At 52.5% G+C, this 22,070-nt stretch overlaps 2 protein-coding genes across 7 annotated transcripts in view; one reads left to right on the forward strand and one right to left on the reverse strand.

Moving 5' to 3' along the window:
* Positions 1–4,236, forward strand: part of CSGALNACT2 (chondroitin sulfate N-acetylgalactosaminyltransferase 2) — a 57,401-nt gene extending 53,165 nt beyond the window's left edge. Inside the window, exons 9-10 of one of the 2 annotated variants that reach the window (XR_014018985.1) lie at positions 3,368–3,530; positions 3,991–4,236. The gene's annotated coding sequence lies outside the window, so the exon portion shown is untranslated. Of the gene's footprint in view, positions 1–3,367; positions 3,531–3,990 lie in introns of those variants that run through there. The other variant, XM_081268015.1, reaches the window with a different exon arrangement.
* Positions 33–22,070, reverse strand: part of RASGEF1A (RasGEF domain family member 1A) — a 78,256-nt gene continuing 56,218 nt past the window's right edge. For all 5 annotated transcript variants that reach the window (XM_081268018.1, XM_081268017.1, XM_081268019.1 and 2 more), the window contains exons 2-13: positions 11,168–11,371; positions 8,532–8,654; positions 6,905–7,042; positions 5,856–6,077; positions 5,368–5,442; positions 4,992–5,084; positions 4,310–4,412; positions 4,152–4,231; positions 3,317–3,508; positions 2,358–2,481; positions 1,872–1,944; positions 33–1,665 (exon numbers count right to left, since the gene is read on the reverse strand). In XM_081268018.1, coding sequence (XP_081124144.1) covers positions 1,641–1,665; positions 1,872–1,944; positions 2,358–2,481; positions 3,317–3,508; positions 4,152–4,231; positions 4,310–4,412; positions 4,992–5,084; positions 5,368–5,442; positions 5,856–6,077; positions 6,905–7,042; positions 8,532–8,654; positions 11,168–11,365 — 1,446 coding nt within the window. In that variant the 5' untranslated portion in view covers positions 11,366–11,371 and the 3' untranslated portion in view covers positions 33–1,640. The remainder of the gene's footprint in view (positions 1,666–1,871; positions 1,945–2,357; positions 2,482–3,316; positions 3,509–4,151; positions 4,232–4,309; positions 4,413–4,991; positions 5,085–5,367; positions 5,443–5,855; positions 6,078–6,904; positions 7,043–8,531; positions 8,655–11,167; positions 11,372–22,070) is intronic.

Raw genomic sequence — 22,070 nt, forward strand, 5'->3', positions numbered from 1 at the left:
TCAAATTGAAGGTATGTATCAAATTGGGAAAATAAAATAGCAAACATAGACACTGTTTCAAGTAGAACTGGTGACCCGTGAAGCGCACATTGACATGAAGGCTCTTTAACACACATACAGAAAATGTTCTAACATTGTATTCCAAATATATATTCTCAAGTTTCAGCCTTTCTTTATCTCAAAGACATAAACAAATCAATATGTACTATCAGTATACAATCTGGACTAGCTAGAATGTCTGAAAAGTGCAAACACACTGTGACAATACAGTGTAACTATTCAGCTCCACTCCGGCTAAGGGCAGCAGCCACTTTGCCTCCTTCACGAGGCCTGGCCCATTCGTCTCCAGGCTCTCCCTCTGAGCTCTGGAATTGGGACCTTAACGGGTCCCTGCCTTGGCTTCCTGACTCGTGGCTCCTGCCAAAGCCAGGCAAGTGGAGAGGGACAAGGATGAGAAGCTCCTGCAAGGGAGACAGTCAGTGTGGATGGACCGCCTCTGGCTTTCTAAAGGAGAGAGCCGTCCAGTCCCACGGTCAGTAAGGCCCAAGGTTCACGCCAGGAAGTCAGACATGAAAAATGGAGTGTTCTCTTCTGGTTTGGGTTTAGAAAAATACCTCTCAGTGTAGGGCAGTTCCATCTGAAAGGGCTCCAGCAGTTTCAGCCTGGCTAATTTTCTGATTTTAGATTCCAGTGAGGTTGCCTCCCACCAGAGAGAAGAGGAGGGCAAGTCCCCTAGCACACTGACTTTGCTTCTTTCTCTTCCTTTTGTGCGTGGGTTTCGAGAACAGCTTTAAATGTCACCATCCCGAGTCTACTTGGTGTTCTCTTCATTACAGCTCAGTGTGTCTTTCAGTTATAGCCATGAAAACTGCAATGCTATGGCTCCCTCCCCCTTATTACTTTAGATTTTCTCTTGTCTAAAACACAATTGAAGAATTTGCCAGACGTATTCTTCCAGAAAATATGCCACCAGGTGTCCCCCTGCCCCTCCCCGACCCCATAAATCCCTGATAAAGGAAAATGAAAATGTAAACTTTGGAGAGCCCGCACTCAAAGGTTCACTTCCAGAAGTATATAGGAGACCTCCCAGGTGCCCCAGCCCTTCCCTCTGGAACCTCATGGCCTAGGCTGTTGAGGGTGAGCGCCTCGCAGCTCAGGGCAGAGCTCACTGAAGGCTCAAACAACAGAGCAGGAAGACCGGACCCCCAGTACCCTCTAAGGCACTAACCCCGACATCAGAGACACTGGCTGGAAAGGCGTCCGAGCAGGCAGGGCTCACGTTGGTTTTGGTTGGGTTTTTTAAAATATTTTTTTCATAAGATGTTAATAATCAAAAGTATAAAATAAAAATCTACATTTCATTAGAATAAGATGTTATCATGGATGCCATCTCCCATGATACTCTTTCCCCACCCCTCCCCAAAGCAGGGCCCTGCCCTGTTATTTAAAATAAACAAAAAAAACTTTGTAAGTGCCAAAGGTTGATGCATGAAATAATTACCATTTTCTTTTTCATAAAAGTTATATACAAAATGGACCCCAACCAGTGAGGCCTCCTCATCTCAACCCATATCAATCAAGATTCAAACTTGGTTTGTGCATGTGCTTCATCCGGTTACGTGCAGGCTGCATCCATACCCTCAGGCTCTATTAAGGAGAGTGGTCCTAAAGGTGGGCAAGGGACAGGACAACAGTCAGGCTCCTGAGCAGGCAGAAAGTGTAGGTCCTTGATTCGTGAGGGGAGGGCCCAAATCCGGACCCAGTCCTCAGTCTCCCACTGCCCCAGGACCCCTTTCAGAAAGGCAGATTGTCATGTTTGCTCCCAGTCCTCTCCCTTCCTTGTGGGCTCCTGGGTCCCTGGGGTATCCTACCTGAGGGCCTTCCAGCTGTCCTTTTCCATATGGTTCTCAGGACCTTCACTTTCAAAGGAGGCGATGAAGAGAGCTGAGGATGGGAAAGCTCTTAGAACCAGTATCTCCTTGGGTGTCTGCCTGCCACACCCAGTTATCCCTTCCAGGGGCAAAGCTAGTCCCAGGACAAAGGGACAAAAACCTCTGGCTGGGTAATATGCAGGTTTCTACTGCAAGGAATTCCTAGACTTCTTGTCAAGGGACTAGAGTACTTCCTTGTTTTGGTTCTCTTGAATAGCATCCCATCCTCCTTATCTGTCATCTGTCATCTGTCCATAACCCACCCTCAGGCACACTCATGGTGCAAGCTGAGTAGCCCCTCTGTGATTCTGGGTAATAATCACACCCACCTCCCAGGGCAATCCCAAGAGGACAGGGGCCTAGATGGGGAGTCAGGGCAATTGTCCAGCTGGCAAGTGGGGCATGCTGCCAGGAAGGGGCTCTTACCTTCCTCGCTGTAGATGGGCGCTGTGAGCAGGTAACTCTGAATCTTCTTGTCCTTCTCAAAGGGACACTCTACTTGTGTCCATGTCATAAACTCATGGATCTGTCTGGAGATCTCCCAAAATTTCTGAAGGTACAGAAAACCAATAAAGTATTCATCTGTCATTGTGAGCTTAAAACCCAGTCAGGGGCAGGGGGTATGGTTTCTGGTCTTGCCGCTCCAGTCATTAGTGCCATTGAGATGGAGACAGTGGCCCTGCATGGCTTACCCCAGGGCCATGGTGTCTTGTGCTACATCAGAACCAGCATATGTTCCCTGAGGCCACTCTATCATGCCTTCTGCCTGGGCCATCAGACTATAGCAGGGACTGTCTCCCCTGATAGGGCTCCATTTATGATTCCAGCCTGAGGCAGCATCCTGGCCACACCCAACACAGAAGTGTCAGCCAGGACATGCCATGATCTCACTTCTAGGGCCTATATAGGCATCCACAGTGCCCACCCCTTCTTTACCTGTATGAGCCCAGTGCCACCTATACTTCCCCAGGCACTTTTGTCCTGTCCTCCTGTCCTTGGTCAGAGCCCTTTTCTGCTGCTATCTCATCTGTATTCAAATTCCTTCTTGCATAAAACCCTCCTGACCCCCAATTCCCCAGAAGTGGCCTCTGCTCTATCTCCTGGATGGGATCAATGGTGGAACCAGGATCCTGGGTAAATATAGGTTCCCTGTGTCAACAAGCTCTGTGATCAGATCTTCCCTCAAGAAGGGCACAGTCCACTCCTTGAGCCTTACATCTCATGGCCAAGCAGTAATGCTGATGTTTCAGTCCTTAAAGCCCTTCCAAACCTCAGGCAGAGCTTGGGAAACCTGCAAATACTGCCACAAAGCCACTACCACATCTGTGGGGACACATGGTCTCTGCCTACCCGACTGTGCTAGAACCACAAGGGACCGGGCTCACCTTAAAGTTAATGTGCCCATTGGGTAAATGGTTGGTGTGTATTTTGTGCAGGAAATAGATGTCCTTAACGAAGAGGTTGAATACTGGAATGACAATCTTCTCACGGCTGCTATTGGCCATCTGGGACCGCTGTGTGGCCCCCTGCAGGGCAGTGCGGTAGTTACAGAAGTTGCTGGATGGATCCATGTGGTGCTGTGGGCATAGCAAGGACCAGGTGAGCCCCCCAGACCCACTCAGCATGCCCTCTGCAGAGCACAAGACAGCAAGAGGAGAAGTCACTGTCCCTAGAGGAGCCCAGGAGTGAGCACAGAGTGGGTAAAACCAAAAGGTGCCTGCTGAACACTGGGGCCTGTGGAAAACTATAAAGAAGTGTCACAGCCCTGCCCTATTATGCCCAGGTCTCACCCCCTTCCTTCAAAACCTTGCTTTGCTCTTCTATATATACTGACACTCTAAGCCTGACCAGCTCCATGGGACAAATGTTTTGCCAGAGGTCGGGAGGTGGTGATAGAAATATATCTGGGAAGGACTGCAGATGAGCTAAATGGTCTGCCAGCCTCTGGGCAACCCAGATAATCCAGAACTAGGGAAAGCTGACCAAGGAAAAGGCCAGTAAGACTGCTCAGTGGATATCATCCCTTTTGTCAAACTCTCCATTCTCTAACTTGCTCTAGGCGATGCTAGTTCTACTGGATGCAGCCATGGCCAAGGACAGCTTGAGAACCCACCAGCAGGCCAGCTCCATACATGTCTGAATCAAAGGAAAGATCCCACCCCTGCTGCCACACAGGACAAAGGTGGGGCACTGGACTGTGCCATGAACTTGGGTACCTACCTCCAAGACGTCAAACTTGGCTGTCTTGACTTTGGACCATGTTTTCTTCAGCCGAGCCACTGGACTAAGGTTCATGCCAGCTGCAGGGACAGTGGGCAGGGGTCAGAGCATGAGAAGGCAGATGGTGTGGGCAGCCCCCAACCTGTGCCAGCACTCACAAATGATGGCCATCATGGAGTTGAAGTTTCCAATGTTGAAGCACTCTCGGGCCACATCAATGAAAAACTCCAGCATGCGGGTCCGATGCTTCTTCTTAACCACCTGGAAGGCAACAGGATGACCTCAGCATATGGAGCCACCAACAGACCACAGGAGCTGGGGCCACTGGGCAGAGGGTCAAGAAGTTCCTTGGGACTTATTTCCCAGGTCTGGGAGATTCAAGGCTATATCTGTGAGACTCAGACACATGTCCAACACCTGATGGATCTCCTCAGCCATAAAAGGGATGGGCTGTTTGCCTGCCAAGGCTGGCAGAATGGTGCTGGGCACAAGGGGCACACTCCCACATATGGGATCCCTATTGTCATTTAAGGAATCATTGGATGTGGAGGCTTCAGGGTGGGAGCACTACCAAGGCCCTGGCAATGGACACTTCATGTGCTTATTTTGAAAGTCCCATCATCTAAAGGGGAAATACAGGGGAATGATATTAGCCAAATTATAATGTTTTATTGTATAAAAATATGAATTTTTTCATATTTTTCTTAATTTTTAAAGTGTGACAGAGAGAGAGAGAGAGGTGTCCATATAAGTTGAGGCAGGCAGGGCAAAATTCACAACCTCACCAGGTCTGGAAAGGGCATGGCCACCCCACCCACATCTGCTGTGGCACGTGCTTACCCGGCACACCTCAGTGGCCACCAGCATGCTCAGGCAGTTGAACCAGTTGTCATAGGCCTCCAGGCTGTAGGTCTTGTTCATGTCCCCTCGGCACTGGGGGTTACAAAGCAAGTCACAGGGATCCCAGAGGACCCTGATTGGGCAAGTCAGTTCCCACTGCTCACACCTGTCTGCTCCTTGGCTGCCCAGAGCTCAGCTAAGCTGGGAGGTCACGCTGGTTCCCCAACCCCAAGCAGAGCCTGTGTCCCTCCCAGCATGCGTCACTCTGTGTGGCCATTGCTGAACCCCCTCAATGGGTACCAGGAAAGCCCTCAGGTTTCATGATCTGACACTCCAGAAGTCATGCTGAGTGCAGCCTGGACCTCAGCCCACTCACCCTGTGGTTGTCCAAGGAGTCCATGTGGCTGATGATCTGCATCAGGTCCTCAGGGTGAATGCTGCTGACCCTCTCCTATGGGGGAGAGACAGCAAAGGGAGGGTGACCAGCCTCCCCTAAAAGAGGAAAAAGAACTGCAGGGGAGAGTGACTAAGGCCTTGGAGACAGTGAAGGCCCACCTAGGGCACAGACCCTTCTCCTCCCAGGCCAATCTTCCATCCTGGGACTAGGACAACGCAGGACCAAACCCTCCCATTCACACAGGGCTGCCGTGCTCCTTCAGACCCTATACCAGCTGGACACAGCCAGCCTGAGGCACACAGGCCAAGGCTGGCAAGCCAGCTTCCCTGTGACAACCCAGTCTGGCTGGCAAGGATCTTGGCAGCACTACATTGAGAGGGACATTGGGTCCAGCAGCCCTGTCCAAGCAGCAGTGAATGTGGCCCTAGTCCCACCCTACTCCATGCAGAGCAATTGGCTGCACTGACCAGCTCGATGTGGGTCAGCTGCTGGGCCAGCACCAGGGGGTCGCAGCACACGCCCAGGATGTCTTTCTGAGCGGCCGGTGGCTTGGCCTTGAGGACAGGCCCTTTTTCAACAGCTGGTGGCCGGAGCTTCTCCCGCAGCTCCTGGAGCTGGCTCCGGGTGGCCAGGGATAGCAGCAGGCTCTGTATCATCTGGGTGATGGCCTTCTTTACTGTGCCATTCTCCTGTGAGTGTCAGAGAGTGGTGAGGGTGCTGAAGTGGGCTTGTGGTAAGTGCACTGCCATCATGAGAAACCCGTCTCATCGCCAGAGACATGGTTGACTTTGAGCCCACATGCCCTGTCCAAAGCTGCTCTGAGCCTCTGAACCCTTGATGAGAGAGGGGTGCAGTGTGGGCTCCTCTGAGGCCTACTGGGGAAGGTGGGCTCCATGAACTATCCTTCTAGCAGAAGGGCTGAGGGCAGGGTCAGAACTGGTCTTCTGGGGTCTGAAAAGTGTGGCTTTCCCAGAGGTGGCCAGCTGAGCTGCTTGTCACTGCCTCCCAGCATCAGAAGGGGCCATGGCATGAGTCAAGGCATCAAGAAGGGCTTTTACCCTGGGTGGGGACAGCCTGGGTCCCCAATCTCTCCCAAAGCTTTCCCAGGGCTTCCTGAGTCCCCCAGGGAATAGGAGCTGTGGAACACAAAGAAATTCTTCAGCACAGAAAGACCCTCTCAGCTCCTTGGGTTTCCTATCTCCAGCGAAGGCCAACAGTGAGCTAGGAGCTAGAAAGAGCACACAGACTCATATCCTCTCAATAGGTCCCAACAAGGGTGTCAAGGGCCAGAAGAGGGTTCATAGCAATAGTCTTGCATGCAGTGTTTGTAGGCAAAGCTGACCCAATTCTGGCCAGCTAAGCTGCATCTGGGGATGTGGCAGATCCGGTGGAGCCACCTTGCCACTCTCTTCAGGGAGTAACAGGGGAGGGGATCAATACTAGTCTGTGTCTGTATACCCCACCTTCCAGAAGACATACCCAAGCAGCCTGACCAGGGGCTGAGGGAGGACCTCACCTCATCGCACTGGGTGACACGGTGAGCAATGGCCTTCAGCTCCGCCATGGCCTTCTCATCCTGGAAGTCATAGGGGAAGGCCTCTGTCCACTCCTTCAGGAGCTGCACAATCTTGGCGGAGAAGGACTTCAGCTTGGCCTAGGGCAGCAGGGATCAGTGTGAGGCCCCATGGGCCAGATAGGACTGCAAGATGGCAAGTGTCACAGCTTCCTTCTCCCTCAGGACCCATACCCCTAAGCCCAGGGCCTGTGCTGGGCATGTCTCTCTGCCACACATGCCACCTGTGGTTTTGCCACACCAGAATGACCTATGAGACTCCTTTTTGTTTCCTACTTCCCTTAAATAAACTTTTTTTGTCATTTAAACAAATTAATTTCCAAAACCATAACCCATCACTATTATAACATAGATTTACTTGCAATACTTAAATGTTACCCATAAAAAGCATACAGGAAAATCAAATAAAATCATAATGTTAAATTAGAAGCTTATCTGCCCTCTCTGTTAAAGACAGTTTTGCAAGTGCTGTAGGGCAGGGTGTAGACCTGAGGAGCAAGTAAGTTAACGACTCCTGGTCAAGAAAGGCAGAGGTATCCCTTGTCACCTGTGTCAACTTGCACATGCAGCCTGGGGACAGGTGCCCTGCACCCTGGCACAAGGCTGAGGGCAGGAGGGTGTGGGTGCAGCTGCCCATCTTGTTCAGAGGATGCCTACATGGCCTCTGCCCCCATGAAGTAGAGAGGAAGCAATGCAGGATGCTCTGTTGCCAAATTCTCACTGACCCATCAGAATGCCCACAGAGGCCAGAACCACTCCTGCACCCACCACGGCTCCTCCCACACCTGATCAGCTCCCCACCACACTGTTCCAATCCAACTGTTACGGCCACAGCATGAACCATAACTGCTCTGGGGACCCAGGCTATCATGACCCCTAATGCTCTGGGGACCCAGGCTCTCACACAACTCAGCCCCCAGCCCTGCATATGCTTGGAACCTGCCCCTTTTGGGTGACATGACTGGCCAGTGCTCTGGACTGGACCACCTGGTGCCAGCTACTCTGAGAAGACTATGTGGAGGGCACATGGCATTCACGGGCCTCTTCTGCAAACCTTCAGTGACAGAAGGTCTGACCACATGAAGCAGGGAGGTGAAGGGCAGGTCGGGCCACACTCCTCTGCTGCTCTGACAGCCCTGCCAGCTCCTGGATATCATGTCCACCACCCATTTTTCCAATTTGGACCCTGAGCTTCTGAAAGTCTTGTCCAAATGCCTGCCTCTGAGGGCCTCAGGGTCAAGCTATGGCTTCCTGACTGTCTGAAACCTGGCTCCATCCAGAAGAGACTGTGGCCCCTATAAAATACTCGAGCAGTGACAGGCTGAGGACACTGCCACCTGACCCCCACCCCCCATGAGGTGGCTATAACAGAACCTTCCATATCAGGGAGACTGGCATTGGTCTGGACGGCTGTCTATGGGGCCCTTCCCTGGAAGGGGCGCCAGTGTCATCAATAGTAGGGACTTGGAGCATCCTAGAAGGAGTTCTCTGCTCTGGCCACACCCCTCAGACCAAGAGAAGCCACACCCCAAGAGACACAGACAGCACCAGCATCCCTTCGCACTCATACCTTCTCAGGCCCAGCCTCCAGCTGCTGCCTTTGCTCCAGACAGATCTGCCCCACTCGGGCCAGCAGGTCATGAGGGGGCATAAAGACCCGGGAGCTCAGGAGGAATGTGAAGATGTATGTCCTCTGAAGAAAGGAGACAGGAAAAGTGCTGATCAGGCCAGGAATGGCAGCCTCTAGGTAGGCTCATGCCGCTGCTCTTCCTGGCCTGGCCCTTCCCAGGCCAGCATCACGTGTGGGGCCTCTGTGCCTTCACCTGCATGGTTTCCTTCACTTACATACCTGGCTTCTCTCATACTGCTACTCCAATCCCACCCCCCTTGGAGGAACAGCTTGGCTGGAATTCTCCAGCACCCTCTGTCCCACTCTACAATGGGAGCCAGCCTTGGATGATGGCGGGGCTGTCTGGGCCTGCTGCCCAGCCCGAGATGCTCCCTGAGACCGGGTCCAGGCCTCTTGCTTCTCCAGACCCTTGCAGGCTCTGCCCAAGGTCAGCGGGGAACACCTGGGAGAGATGGCTTGCTCAGTGAGGCGGGGCTGTGTTGGCAGCAGAGGGGCTTGATGGGGACGGTGAGCAGAGCAGTCAGAGGGGAAGCATCGGGCCTAGCCAGCGGGAATGTGACCTGGTGGACTAAGTGGAGCTGAGAGGTCAAGGAGGACATGGCCTGGTCAGCAGGGACAGGGCCTTGGAGGACAGGACCTGGAAAGCTAGGGGTCTTGTGACCAGGTGTGGCCCTTCACCCCAACTGCCATTCCAGGGCCCCTCCATCCCAGATCCATGTGCCCTTATCACCAGGATCCTCAAGGACTGGACTAAAGGGTGGCGAGGGGAATCTGTGGCCCAGGGTTCTCAGGCCTTCCATCTGCAGGGTCAGTTCCTGTGGAATCTTCATACTGGACTCTGCTTACAGGTAGGGTGGACTTGTGGGTCAATACCATCTCCATGAGGCTGCTTGGGGCTCCTAGGAGGGAATCTACCCCACTCAACCTCCCTCTGTCCTGAAATGGCTGCCATAGGCTGAGAAGTGGGAGGGCAGGTCCATCCACCCCAACTCCCAGCCCAAAGGACAGATTTCCTTGCTCCAGCCCAAAGATAACACGGCCAAGCTTCCTGGGAGTGCAGACCACCTGGAGCAGGACACAGGGCCAGGGGTCCTCACTGCCCCCAAGCAGCCCCCCATGTGGGGAATAAGACTACTAGGAGCCCTCCCTGGAATATCAGGGTATCCTCTACCTCCACACACACTTCCTGCACTCTGTGCTAGGCTGTGCAGCATGGGTGCTTATGGGTCCCAGCTACAGGTAGGACTCTCAGGTCCTCCTCATCAGCAGACAACTCAGATACATAAGGAAAAGCACACTATCACCTCTTGGCTAAGGCAGATAGGGGAGGAGCCATTACCATCTCCAGGAAAAGTGAAGACTTACTGGGGTGTATGTGTCTGGCCCACATGCCTGTCTGGCAGTGAGGAAAGGGGGAATCCAGGCACTCTGCAGAGGAGCCAAGACCCAGCTAGACTCTCCTGGCCTACTTTCTGCCCTTGTCATCTCTCTGTTCTCTCCTGGGAAGCAGTCAGGATCGTAGAGCACAATGTTCTAAGAACTACATTGGATAACACCTGGATGGCTCCTCTGGGAAAAGCCTATGAGATGAGGAGTTCTTCCTGCTATGGCCCAGGACCACTGACCCACAGGCTGACTAGCATTGAAGGGTCACAGTCCTGCCTTGGGCTTCTTCAGGACCTGAGGCTTCTCCTCCTGGATCTGCCCCCAGGCACTCAGCATCAGCGTCTGCACTATCAGCCCTGTCCCTGACAGGGCTTATGGGGTGGACAGAAAAACAGGGGAGTGGACAATGCCAAGGTGTATCTTCCCAGAGCCCCAGAAGGAGGGAAGTGGCCTGACAGGAGGGGAAGCTGAGCTGACTCCAGCACAGCCAACAGGAAGAAGCTGGAGACCAACAATTCTGCCTGCACCTCCTGCAAACTGCATCTGAACAGCCAAAGCCAAGGCGATGACTGCCCTCAGAGGATGAAGGGTCCAGGACAGGCCCTCCCAGAAGATGGATGCTCAGCTCACAAAAGGAAGCAGGCAGGCCTACAGACCCACCGTTGCTAAGAGACGTCACTCATCAGAGGCGGAAGGAAGCCACACATGACAAGAGAATATTTTCTCAATTCTCAGAATGTACGACACCATATTTAGGTTAAAAGGAAGGATTTGGGTTGTGAAGAACAGCCTTGCCCTTGAGGGCCTGCTGCTCCATATGTTAGGGTCTGCATACCTCAGGGTGGGACTGTCACCCTTTGTTCTGGGTCATGAGGTTTATGCACAAAATAGGTTTGTCAGCTCAGGGCTTCCAGGAAATGAGCTGGATCACCCTCACCAGGACCTGAGTTCTTCCTCCCCTAGGGGCTGGGTCCTTTGTGTGTTTCTGCTTCCTATGCCTCCAGGGCCATCCCAGCAGCAGCAGAGAAGCCACTGCAGCTTCTTCCAGGCATGAGCTGATGTGTGCAGGTCACAGGGTGAAGAAGGTACAGGAAGTGGGACTGTCTGGGCCTCCCCCTCCTCCCAGAAGCAGCCTCTTCTGGAACCAGATGCATTTCCCTGTAACTTTCCCCAAGACCCCAGGCACTCACATCAGGGTAATAGTCCACCGTGGGGACCAGGTGCTCCATCAAGGCTTCCAGGGACCCAGAAATGAGGCGTCCATCTTGGAAGATGAGGTCCCCAGAGCCACTGCCAGCCCCGCCTCCTCGCTCCCCCATGCCAGGTTGCACCTGTCCACTACAGCTGGGTCCGAGGATGCTGGAGAAGACCACAGATGTCTGGGGCATAGTTTCCTAGGAGAGAAGAATAAGGCCATTAGGCAGCCTGCATGTATTCAGGGTATGTGGTGAGAGCCCCAGACGCACCACCCAAGTGGTCGCTTAGCCACCGCACACCTGATAAATGTTTCTTTAGCACCTGCTCTGTGCACATGGGGCCTCATCTTGGGATCTGGACACAAAGCCTGCCTCCTAAGGTTATAAGCAGGAGAAGAAAAGAAATTGTGGAGAAAATGCCAGGAGGAAATACAGGGAGCCTGTGGTCAAGGCGGCCTGAGGGAAGGTGGTGTATGTAAAATGGTGCTGGCCATGCAGAAAGGAACATCCTAGGAATGAGAGATTCCAAAGCCCAGTGTGTATGAAGGGGATAAACAGAGACGGTGGTCTGAGTCTAGGATGACCACACGTACCCCAGGGCCAGCATGAGAAGAAGCCACTCTGAACACAGTCAAGGGAGCCTTCATGGGAGGCATCTGGAAGCCACTTGGGCCAGATTTGCCATAAACAAGAGAGAGCTCCTCAGGTCAGGTAGGAGCAGAAGGACAGGGGCAAGGCCGACCCTGGACACTGTGAAGGACTGTCTCAGCCCTGGAACACTGACCAGCACAAGACAGCGCATGAAGGCGGGGTCTAAGGAAAGATGTGGGACTGGCTTTTGGACATGTGGAATCTGACATGCCACTGACAGGTAGACACCTGAGCATTCAGGCATCCTGTTGGCCTCCCTAGGGCTGTCCCCTGTGGCTGCCCTGCTGAGGGCTACAGGGTTCCCACCTAACACTGCAGCTAGGCCTCTTTTGAAAGTTCTCATGAAGCAGGGGAGACTCTGAAGTCCTCCAGGCCTCAGAGTCTGCATCAGGCAACTGACCAAGTGTAAAAGGATAATGAAGCTTTTGCGGGCCCCGGCCTCTGAGACCCAGGCCTGGAAGTGTGCTTTCCCTCCTGTGGCTGCACACATAGTCTCACCCTTCCCACCCCTGGGAGACAGATGGGCCTGGGGCCTAGGCGGCCGAGGTCAGGTGGCAGAACTGGACCTTCCTGCCATGGCACAAGCATGTGCTTCTGCTCCAGCACTGGCACCAGCACAAAGCCACATTGCCCTCTCTCGGCGGGGTGCTCCTCACAGGAGTGGTTCCTGGCACTAAGAGGGGTGTGATTGGGAAAGCAGTGGGAGGGCTCCATACCCTCCTCTGGCTTCATGGCCCCCTGCACAGTCCATGAGAGCTCAGCCTTGTCGACTAGGGCAAGCCTCAGTTTTCCCACTATGTCAAGCAAATACTAGCCATGATTACTGCTGCAAGAGGACCATGGGAGCTGCTCTACAGGGGCTTTACAAGCAGAGGACCACCTCCCTGTGACACAGCATACTGCACTGACCCCAGGCTCAGGGCAGCCTCAACTCCAGGATGGGGGGGAGAGCCTGTCTCAGAGTTAGCTCGTTGCAGCAGCAGCAGCACCTCATGCATGTTAGATGCACATTCTCAATGCCCAGCCCTGTCCCCTGTCGTATCAGAAACTCAAAGATAAGCTTGACATTTGTTTTTTAATAAGCCCTCTAGGGACTTGTGTGCTCAAGTCTGAGGATCACTGATATGAGTGAACCCTTCATTTCTCAGATGCTACGTCAGGGGCCCAGTGGAAACAGAATCCACTAAGGAAATCCTAGAATTTCCAAGTCCTCCCCAGGTCCCTCCCTGGATTAAGCCTAGACTACTGACCCTATAAGTCCTCACCCCAATTCCTGAGGTCATGAGATGTTGTCTTCCCATGGAAAAGGTAGGAGGTACTATGATAGGAGAAGGGAATGCCCTAACATGCTGCTAACAAATAGCCCTTGCCAAAGGGGGACCTGCCCCAGTGCTGGGGAGGTTTGCCTGGGAGACCAGGAGAGTCAGCCTGGAGACTCAGCTCATTGTGATTCTGCTGCCAGGGAGGGATTAGATGAGCCTAGTAGGAACAGGTCCCCTTCAAGGACAGGGTCCTGGATGAGGGACCAGCACGAATACCCAAGGCAGGCAAGGTTCAGTGGGGGATTGGCAGAGCCCATAGAGGCCCTGTGGGAGGAAACACACAGCATTAGCTAACGCTCTCAGTACATAATATGTACCATAAGTGACACTAAGTGCTGGTGTTGAATCAACTCATTTATTTCTCACAATAACACCAACCCACACTGAGAGCATCCAAAGATGAGGACAAGGCACCAAGGGCGAAGTCACACTCCACATCTCACAGTGAGACACAGAGGACCAGGATTCAGGGCAACTAGCTGCAAAGAGGTGAGTTTTGCCAGGATCCTCAACTCTGGGAATCTTAATGGGTAGAGGGAGCACTAACTACTGCAGAGGTTTGCTGGGAGGATCAAATGAGCCCTCAGTATAAGTCGCACACTGCACTAGCTGGTTATCACTTCCCTGGGATCTGATTCCCATCTGTGAGATTGCTCAGCACCCCTCACAGGCCACAAGGGTGCCAGGACTCAGGAAGCCAACCCTGTGCTGACACTCTAAAACCAAACAGCAGTAGGCACCTGGTCATGGTTAAAATGCACAAATCATTCCAGGCAAGGCCTGATGGTCAAATCTGCATCTAATTGAGGCACACAGGTGACTCGCATGCAGGAAGGATAAAAGGCCACAAACCTATCCCGCTGAGAGTTCCAGCCTCCAATGCCTTCTGCCAGCTAAACAGGTGCCCTCAACTGTGGTTGCACATCCCAGAGGCTTTTCAAAGCCATTCTGCCCAGTTCCCACCCCAGTGGGTCTGTCTTAACTGGTCTAGCGGGCAACTTAGGTGCTGGCATTTTCCAAGAATTTCCAGGTGCAAATGGGAAGAGGAAGCCCAGGCAGGCCTTCTCCTGCCTCTGCTGCACCTGGCTATAGCCAGACCCATTGCCAGGTTACAGACACTGCAGAGAGCTCAGTGAGACCCAAGGACCAAGCAAAGGGATGGTGAGGATGAAGCTGGCTGGTGTGGGCCACCTTCTTTAGGACCCACCTTCACCTCTGCTCAAGTTAGATGGAGTTGGCCTAGACCAAGCAGCAGCCTAGACCAGCAGAAGGAGTGGGGGGCAAAACAGTACCCCTAGATGGTTCCTCTCAACTCCTAGCACCTCCTCCTCTGTTCAGGCAGAAAGGCAAGCACCTTCTAATTATAAACCTAATCAACTCAGAAAAAATGTGCTCACACGGACAAGTGACTCACTCTATCCCAGGGGACAGACCTTGAAAGCTGCCCCGCTCCCACCAGGTGGGCATAAGGGGCAGTTGGACAGGACAGGATGAAGGCGACAGGATGAGAGGGAGAGGTCCTCCCACCAGCTGCGTAGACAACCAGTTTCCATAGCTGGGTTTACCTGGCTCTCTGGGGCACATGGAAGAAGGGGGCCTCTCTGTATGAGAGCTGATGGCTGGTCCCTGAAAGGGGCCAGCAGTCAGGTGGGTAGGCCAGACCCACTCCCCTGCACAGCCAGAGGTAGCCCTGCAGGGATGAGTGTGGACAGGAAGAGCTGCCTGAAGAGGCTGAGCCCCAGAGGCCCTTTGCTCCCTGCTGGCCTGGGTAACAACATCTGGTTGGCCAGAGGGGAGGTGGGCAAAGCAACCGGGCCTAGGAGCTTCTTGTAGTTGTGTTGTCCTCTCCCCCAGATCCTCCCCCTCCCTGTCCACCCCCATCCCATACCACCACTTTGGTGGCCCCAATCCTTCAGGCTTGACCTGAGGTGCCCCATCCAGGATCTCTGCTGTTATTCCCCAGAGCATGACATGGCTTGTGAGGTCTTGCAGCCACTGTTCTATGGGGCTCAAGCCTGCTGCCCCCCATACTGGCCCAGAACAGGTAACACTGCCTTGGGGAGTCCCCATACAGTTGCAGCCTCTGCCTCTTGCTCCATTAATGCCCTTGTCTGCACCCTCATGGTGACCATATGATCCATATAGGCTTGAGTCCTTTCCTGTGGTTGCATGTCCTAGACCCAGCACTGTGGAAAACAGTCAGAAATGTGGAGTGAAGACACATGTTCTCTGTCTCTAAATCCAAGGGGAAGCTTCTGGGATGCTCTGAGCTTCAGTTTCCTCACCTGTCATTGGGTTTCTTATCCCACCTCCCTGCAGGGCTGTGTAAGGGTGGAGTGAGAAGGTGGCAACCCATGTGGCTGTGTCCTTGGAGTGGACCAGATGTGGTTATATGCCATCCACCTCTGTGTCTGCCCTCAATGACACCCAAAAGGCCCAATGTCAGCTACCACTGATTCTAACTTATGCCTTCTGACCTAGAGGTAGCTGTAAAGCCATCAGCCTCCAGCCCCAGCTACATGTTCTCATTGAGGCATGAGACAGATGGACCCATTTTGACCTGTGTGTCCACAACCCAGAAGTCAGGGATGGCATAGGTAACACCTGGAAACTGTTCATACCCAGGGGGACAAACTTATCTATGGAGCATGAGAACCAATAAGAAAATTCCCCCTCTTCACTCCAGATGGACAAAAGCATCACTGAGACTGACTGGTGTTGGAACACATCCAGGCTATTTATTGGCTCTGCTTCCCAGCTTCCTGCTCCCCTGGGAGTAGGATCCCATATTTCCCAATGAAGTGTTCATACATAAGCTTCATTCATATGTCAGCTCTGATCTCTAGGGAAGGTGGCTCTGGAGAAGCAGCCATCATCTTGCTTCTGTGCCCCTCCCATGTACAGAACATGCACACGCTGATGGCTCCAGGAGCCCAGAGGGAGAGGGATCAGGACCCCCCCACACTCCAGCTGTTGGTTTGGGCAGTTACTCCAACTGCAGGAGCACTGGCTGATGGTGGCACCTGAACTCACAGTTGCTGTGAGGAGTGCAAGCACAGGGTGTATGAGGGGCCCAGTACAAATTCTCACATGCAGGATGTGCTACAGTACAGAAAGTGAACACTGCTCTCAGGGCTCTGCTCCATCTGGAAGGTGCATTCTGGGATTCTGCCTTAGAACAATGCAGGGAAAAGACCCCCTTTTATGGGATACAACCACAAACTTTAGTTTCTGAGTATTCACAGCTCCACTATAATTTATATATGCACACATGTGTGCCCTTGCACCTTTTAAGGAACATAATGCACAAGTACAGTGTCAGGGAGCCGGGTTTTGAGAGACTTTCAGAACCTGAAAAAGTTGAGACAGTAAGAAGAGAGATCATGGGTGGCCCAGTGCCATAAGTCACTCTGGGAGAGAGAGACAAGAGGATTTGGGGAAGATTTTGCAAAGAAGTATGTACAGAGTTCCCTTTTATAGCCTCTTCAAGGGACTTCAGAGATTTTACTGCCTCACACTGCTCCAAAGCTTTCTCATGTGTTCCATGCCAGAGGCAGCAGAAGTAGAGGAATATCTGCTTCTGGCCAAGAGCCAGACACGTGCCCAAGAGAGTAGACACCTTTTGTAAGTTGGGATACAGTCCTTACTTCCTCTCACAAACTCCAGTTGTCCCAGAGACAGGCTCAGAGTCCCTGTCACCCAGGCTCTTGGTCTCAAGAGCTGCAGCTGCAGCAGAGACAGACCCAGAGGGTCTAAGCAGAGCTGCTGGACTTCCTGCAGCAGAGCCAACGGGGTTTGGCATCTTGCACTTGTCCAGTTCTGGTTCATGGCTAGATCCTTTCCTAGCCTTATGTGCTCTTCCTGCCTCCTGTACAAAGGATGCCCAGAGGATGAAAGCCCAACAAGATCCAGGATGTGGGGGAGGCCCTATACCACCCAGTGGTCTCAGAAAAGATACTCCCATAGCTGAAGTTGTGGCAAACAATGTGCTCAGATATCCTTGGGTAAGCAATATAAATGATGTTGGCTCTGAAGGGGCATCCAGTCACAGCACTGTGCATGTACAGGGCTCTCTCTCCTCACACCTGTCCTGGGCTCCTGTGCACCTGCACCCCTCCCAGCAGACTCCCCAGTACTCTCAAGAGACATGCCCCCATCTCTCTTCTGTGAGCCTCCATCTTGATGCCTAAGTCTCTGGGACTTAGATGTTGGTGTGAAGGGGAGGGCAGGAAAGGTGGCCACGCTGGACAGGGGTCTCATCCTTTAGAAGTTAGATGGGGAAAACCACAGCCTTTCCCACTCATTGGTTCTCTCAGGCTTCGAAGGCCCAGCTACCTACTTACTTTTAACACCAGATCCACTTTCCTAGGACATCCTAGGAAAGGAAAGGAAGCTTTCACCTCCTAATACACCCAGCCCTGGGATGTCTACGTGAGGCATCCTGATCCGTTCCAGAAGAACTAAGGGAGAAATATTGGAAGGTAGATCTAGGAGGTAATGGGTCAGCCCCAAACACATTAAACCTCATCCAGTGGGGAATGGGAACAACAGCCTAAGGAAGGGTGTTTCTTATACAACTGGACAGGAACAGGGTCAGGCCTCCTCTGTTCAACTCTCAAGAGGGAGCTGTCTGGGGCCTGTTCCCAGCACACATTCAGAATTCTGTAAGCCCCTTCCAGATTCTAAAATCTGTAGTTTGGGAAATTTTCTGATAGATGTCAAGCAGCTTTTAACTAACATTGTACTTTAAATTTCCATCATCAGGAGTTAGTCAAGCTATGTACTGGGCTTTACAAAACTCATCTCACATAAATGCAATTCTCCTATAACCCAGAGATTCCCATTTCTCTGATAGGAATATCAGCTCATGAGATCTGCATCAGGCTGCTCAGGTAGGCAGCATGTGCAGGTCTGCCTAGGCTTGCCTGCCTCAAAGCCCTGTGTTTTCTTGGACAGAGACCCTGTCACCCAGGCTCTTGGTCCCAAGAGCCTGTTGGTTTGGGCAGTTACTCCAACTGCATGAGCACTGCATGAGCACTCCCTAACATTGCCCCTAAATGTTTCTGGCAGGGACAGGACCCATCTGAGCTTGAGATGACAGCTGAGACCTTTGCCAGGATACAGAGGCAAATGCACATTCCCACCACATTCTGCATGATTCCAGGGACTTCTAGGCTCCGAGAAGCTTATCTGTGACCCCAAGGAAAGTAACCCAGCTTCCTGGGAAAATGGAACAAAAATGGCCCTTAGGGCCCATTTTGCATGAGGGTTCTGCAAGGAGGTGGAGGAGGGGCCTGAGGCAGCCCCTGCCTCTGCCAGGCTTGGCAGTGGGGGATTCTTTCTGAGGCAGCATGGAGGCTTCTATTTTTTAACCTACTCAACAAAAAACCAAGACTATTTTTAGCTCAGCAATCTGCAGGGCATCACAATTAGCAACTGAAAATTACACATCCTGCCAGTCTCCCCTCTGCTGGCTAGGGAGGAGGTGGGGGAGAGAAAAGGGCTCCTGGAGGGAGCTGGGTGCCAACCCTGTGTCCCCACCCTGGTGGGTCACAAAACCAAGACAGCATGCTCAGAGGCTTCTTTTAGGTCCATGTTGGCACTTGGACCTGGCCAAGAGACACATGAGCCAGCTCCATCACAGGGACACTACCAAAAGGACCCAATTGCCCTTCTAGTGTTGTCTAGTTCCCTGAAATGGTTTGCACAGAGGTGGCTTCACACAGTCCTTACTCCTCATTCATTCAGAAATGTTAACAAGGACCAGCCCAGCCACTAGAAATCCAAATGAAGGAAAATCCATTGCTCTCTGGCCCTACAAATCACCACTGGAACAGGTAAGTCCGGCACAGGATGACCACATAGATAAAGGTTAGAGGAGGCTCAGGTCAGAGGAAGAAGCAGGTGGTCAGAAGATTGGATGAAGGAAGGCAGTAACCTTAACCTGGCCCATCAAGGAGGCTTACCTTGCTGCAGCTTTGAGCCAAGACTTGAAGGAGAATTCTGGATAAAGAAGAGCTATTAGAGGAAAGACTGTATGAGCCTTCACACAGTAGCTGTCTAGGAAGTCTTCCCAGAGCATATCCTGGCTGGCTCACTCACTCCAAAACAAGTTTTTATCAGTTATCTATGCCCATGACATCCTAAAGGTGGATCTGTGGAGGTGTCCAGGCCATGGCCTCCAGCAGTGCAGGACTTCCCCTAACCCTGACTAGAACCAGGTCACAGGTGACCGCCACTACCAGCACATGCCACCGCAAAGTGGCAGGTCGTGCTCATCACCTGCCTAACTACGCCCAGCCCTGCATTGGTCTAGGGCGGATCCAGACATAGAGGGTAAGTTCCCAGTCCCTGGAGAATCTCCTTGGGACAGGGGGTTCCTGATCCCCTTGGCAGTGAACGATCTCAGGGAGGGGAATTGGCTGGAGCTGGGGGTGTCAGGGACTCACTTCACACGGGGGGACTTCTAAGCCAGGTAGTTGCAATTCAGGCTAAATTCGTAAATGAAATTCTTGCTTAAATGAATGAGGGAGTAGGTGGGGGGGGCACACAATTCCTATGCAAATGCAAATCTCTAGGTAATCTTTAATGAGTCAGAGGATTTGCCTCAGATGATTAAAGGGGCGGAATCAGACCCAGGGGTGCTTAACCACTGAGCCACATCCCCAATCTTTTTTATATTTTGAGACAGGGTCTTGCTAAGATGTGGAGGCTGGTTTTAAACTTGTGATCCTCCTGTCTCAGCCTCCCCAGCAGCTGGGATTACAGGCATTTGCCACTGCACCCAGAGAATCAGATGATTTTGACCCACTCCTTGGATGGGAGACCATTCTAGTCACTTCACGCATCCCAGAGGGAGGGGTGAAAGGTCAGGTGTTCTGGTTTGGGAAGCGGTTCACTGGCCCTGGGGACAGAGTGTACAGGAGGCCAGCTCTAAGGACGTCCTCCCTTCCTGGCAGCAGGAGGCGTCATACTTGCTCTCTCCCTAGCCTGAGTTTCCTGGTGACAGGTCAGATGGAAGAAACCCTTTGCCCAACACCTCCCTTATCCTTCCCCATCCTCTCCTGTTCCCTAACTGGGTTCACAGACCAGAAAATTCAGGGAAAGGAGGCAGCTGGCCATGGACAGGACACTTCCCCACAGTCATTGAGCTCCCACCTTCATAAAGGACAATTTGACATTCCTGCTAGCAGAGGTGCAGGCTGGAAAAGAAAGCACCCTTCCCCCTGGGGCCCAACCCATATCCCCCTCTTCTGTCCTCCTATGGCTCTGTCTTCTCTAACACCCCTGTCACCACAATTTCACTATTTCAGCATGCCTTAATCCACACCCCCTCCCCCTACTCCCTGCCCCACCTTCCCAGAGGCTGCAGTCTCCATCCTCATCTGGAGCCAGGAGCCTGCACCCAAGTCCTAAATGAAGAACACAAGGTGACTTGTCAGTAACCCAGTCTCTCTGGGCATCACCTGCACGGTACTCATTGTGAGCACCACCTTGTGCGAGAGTCTTCAGCTTAATTCCGCCTCATTCACAGACACTACAGTGGGTGCAAGAGGGATGTGGAGCCAGGACCCTAGAAGTCCAAACCTGTTATGACCCATCACTCTCAAGTGGTGGTTTCTGGACCCCAAGCCTAAGGCCATCCATCACATTTCTTCACCCCAGGACTGGAAGGACACTCCCCTAATGGTCCAATCTGAACCCAGACTTTCCTGCCTCAGGAACTGCAGGAAACTGCCCCCAGGCCTGTCTACTCTTCCCAAACCTAAGCTCCCAAATCTCCCTAACTTTGAACTGAAATGTATCTCCTTTCCACAGAGTCCTGGTTCTGTCTTCTTGGGCCCCATCTGATGGATATGCAAAATCCAGCTGCAGGCACAGGTTGGCCCTGAGATAGTTGGGAGGCTAGCCTATCCCACCCATTTGTGGGCCCCAGCACCCTCTTCTTTAAGACATCATCTCCAGCACCTGCTCACCAGCTGACAGTGAGCACAAACCAAAACCAATGAAGCTCAGGATAGCCTTAGTACCTGGTGGGTTTCCTTTTTTTTTTTTTTTTTTGGTACCAGGATTGAACCCAGGGGCACTTACCCACTAAGCCACATCCCCATCCCTTTTTATTTTTTTATTTTGAGACAGGGTCTCACTAAGTTGCTGAGGCTGGCCTTGAACTTGTGATCCTCCTGCCTCAGCCTCCCAAGTTACTGGGATTACAGGCATGCACCACCATGCTCAGCACCTGGTAGTTTTTGATAGCAGCAGAACTGCAGAACATTTCTGATGGACACCTGATCTATGGGTTGCCTAGCTGCTGTCCTAAACACAGATAATAAGAGGGGGTGTTTCCCTTTCTCTGGTCCCACCTCTGGGTCCCCTCTCATACCCACCATTCCCAGGACAGCCTACCCAGGTCCCCCGCTGTTGACCAAGAAACAAAGAGAGAATCTGCCTCCTACTTCTATGCAGCTTGATTCCTCGACCTGTTTGCACTGCCCTATCTCAGGCTTGTGGGATTCAGAGCTGGTTCTGGTCTAGGGTGGGCTGAAAGGTATGGAGTGATATATCTCTTTTGCCAACCGGTCTCTTTTTATTTTTTATTTTAGTTGTAGATGGACACAATATCTTTATTTTATTTTTATGTGGTGCTAAGGATTGAACCCAGTGCATCACACCTGTGAGGTGGGCACTCTACCACTGAGCTACAACCCTAGCCCCATCAGGTCTCTTAAGTTCTTACCCCCTTGTCCCTCTGAACCCCTGTGGCCTCTGCAGAAGGGAAGTCCTTGGGAGAGCAAGCCTGGCCCCATCCCTGGGATAGGGCCTAGGGAGCCCCTGCAGCACCCAAGTCCCATCCTCCTAGCCCAGTGGCCATCAGATGGACAGAGGGTGAGGGGAAAGACATTGCTTTTCACATAATTCAAGCT

The sequence above is a fragment of the Spermophilus citellus genome (assembly GCF_964194105.1).
Source record: "Spermophilus citellus genome assembly, chromosome: 15".
NCBI classification, from domain to species: Eukaryota; Metazoa; Chordata; class Mammalia; order Rodentia; family Sciuridae; genus Spermophilus; species Spermophilus citellus.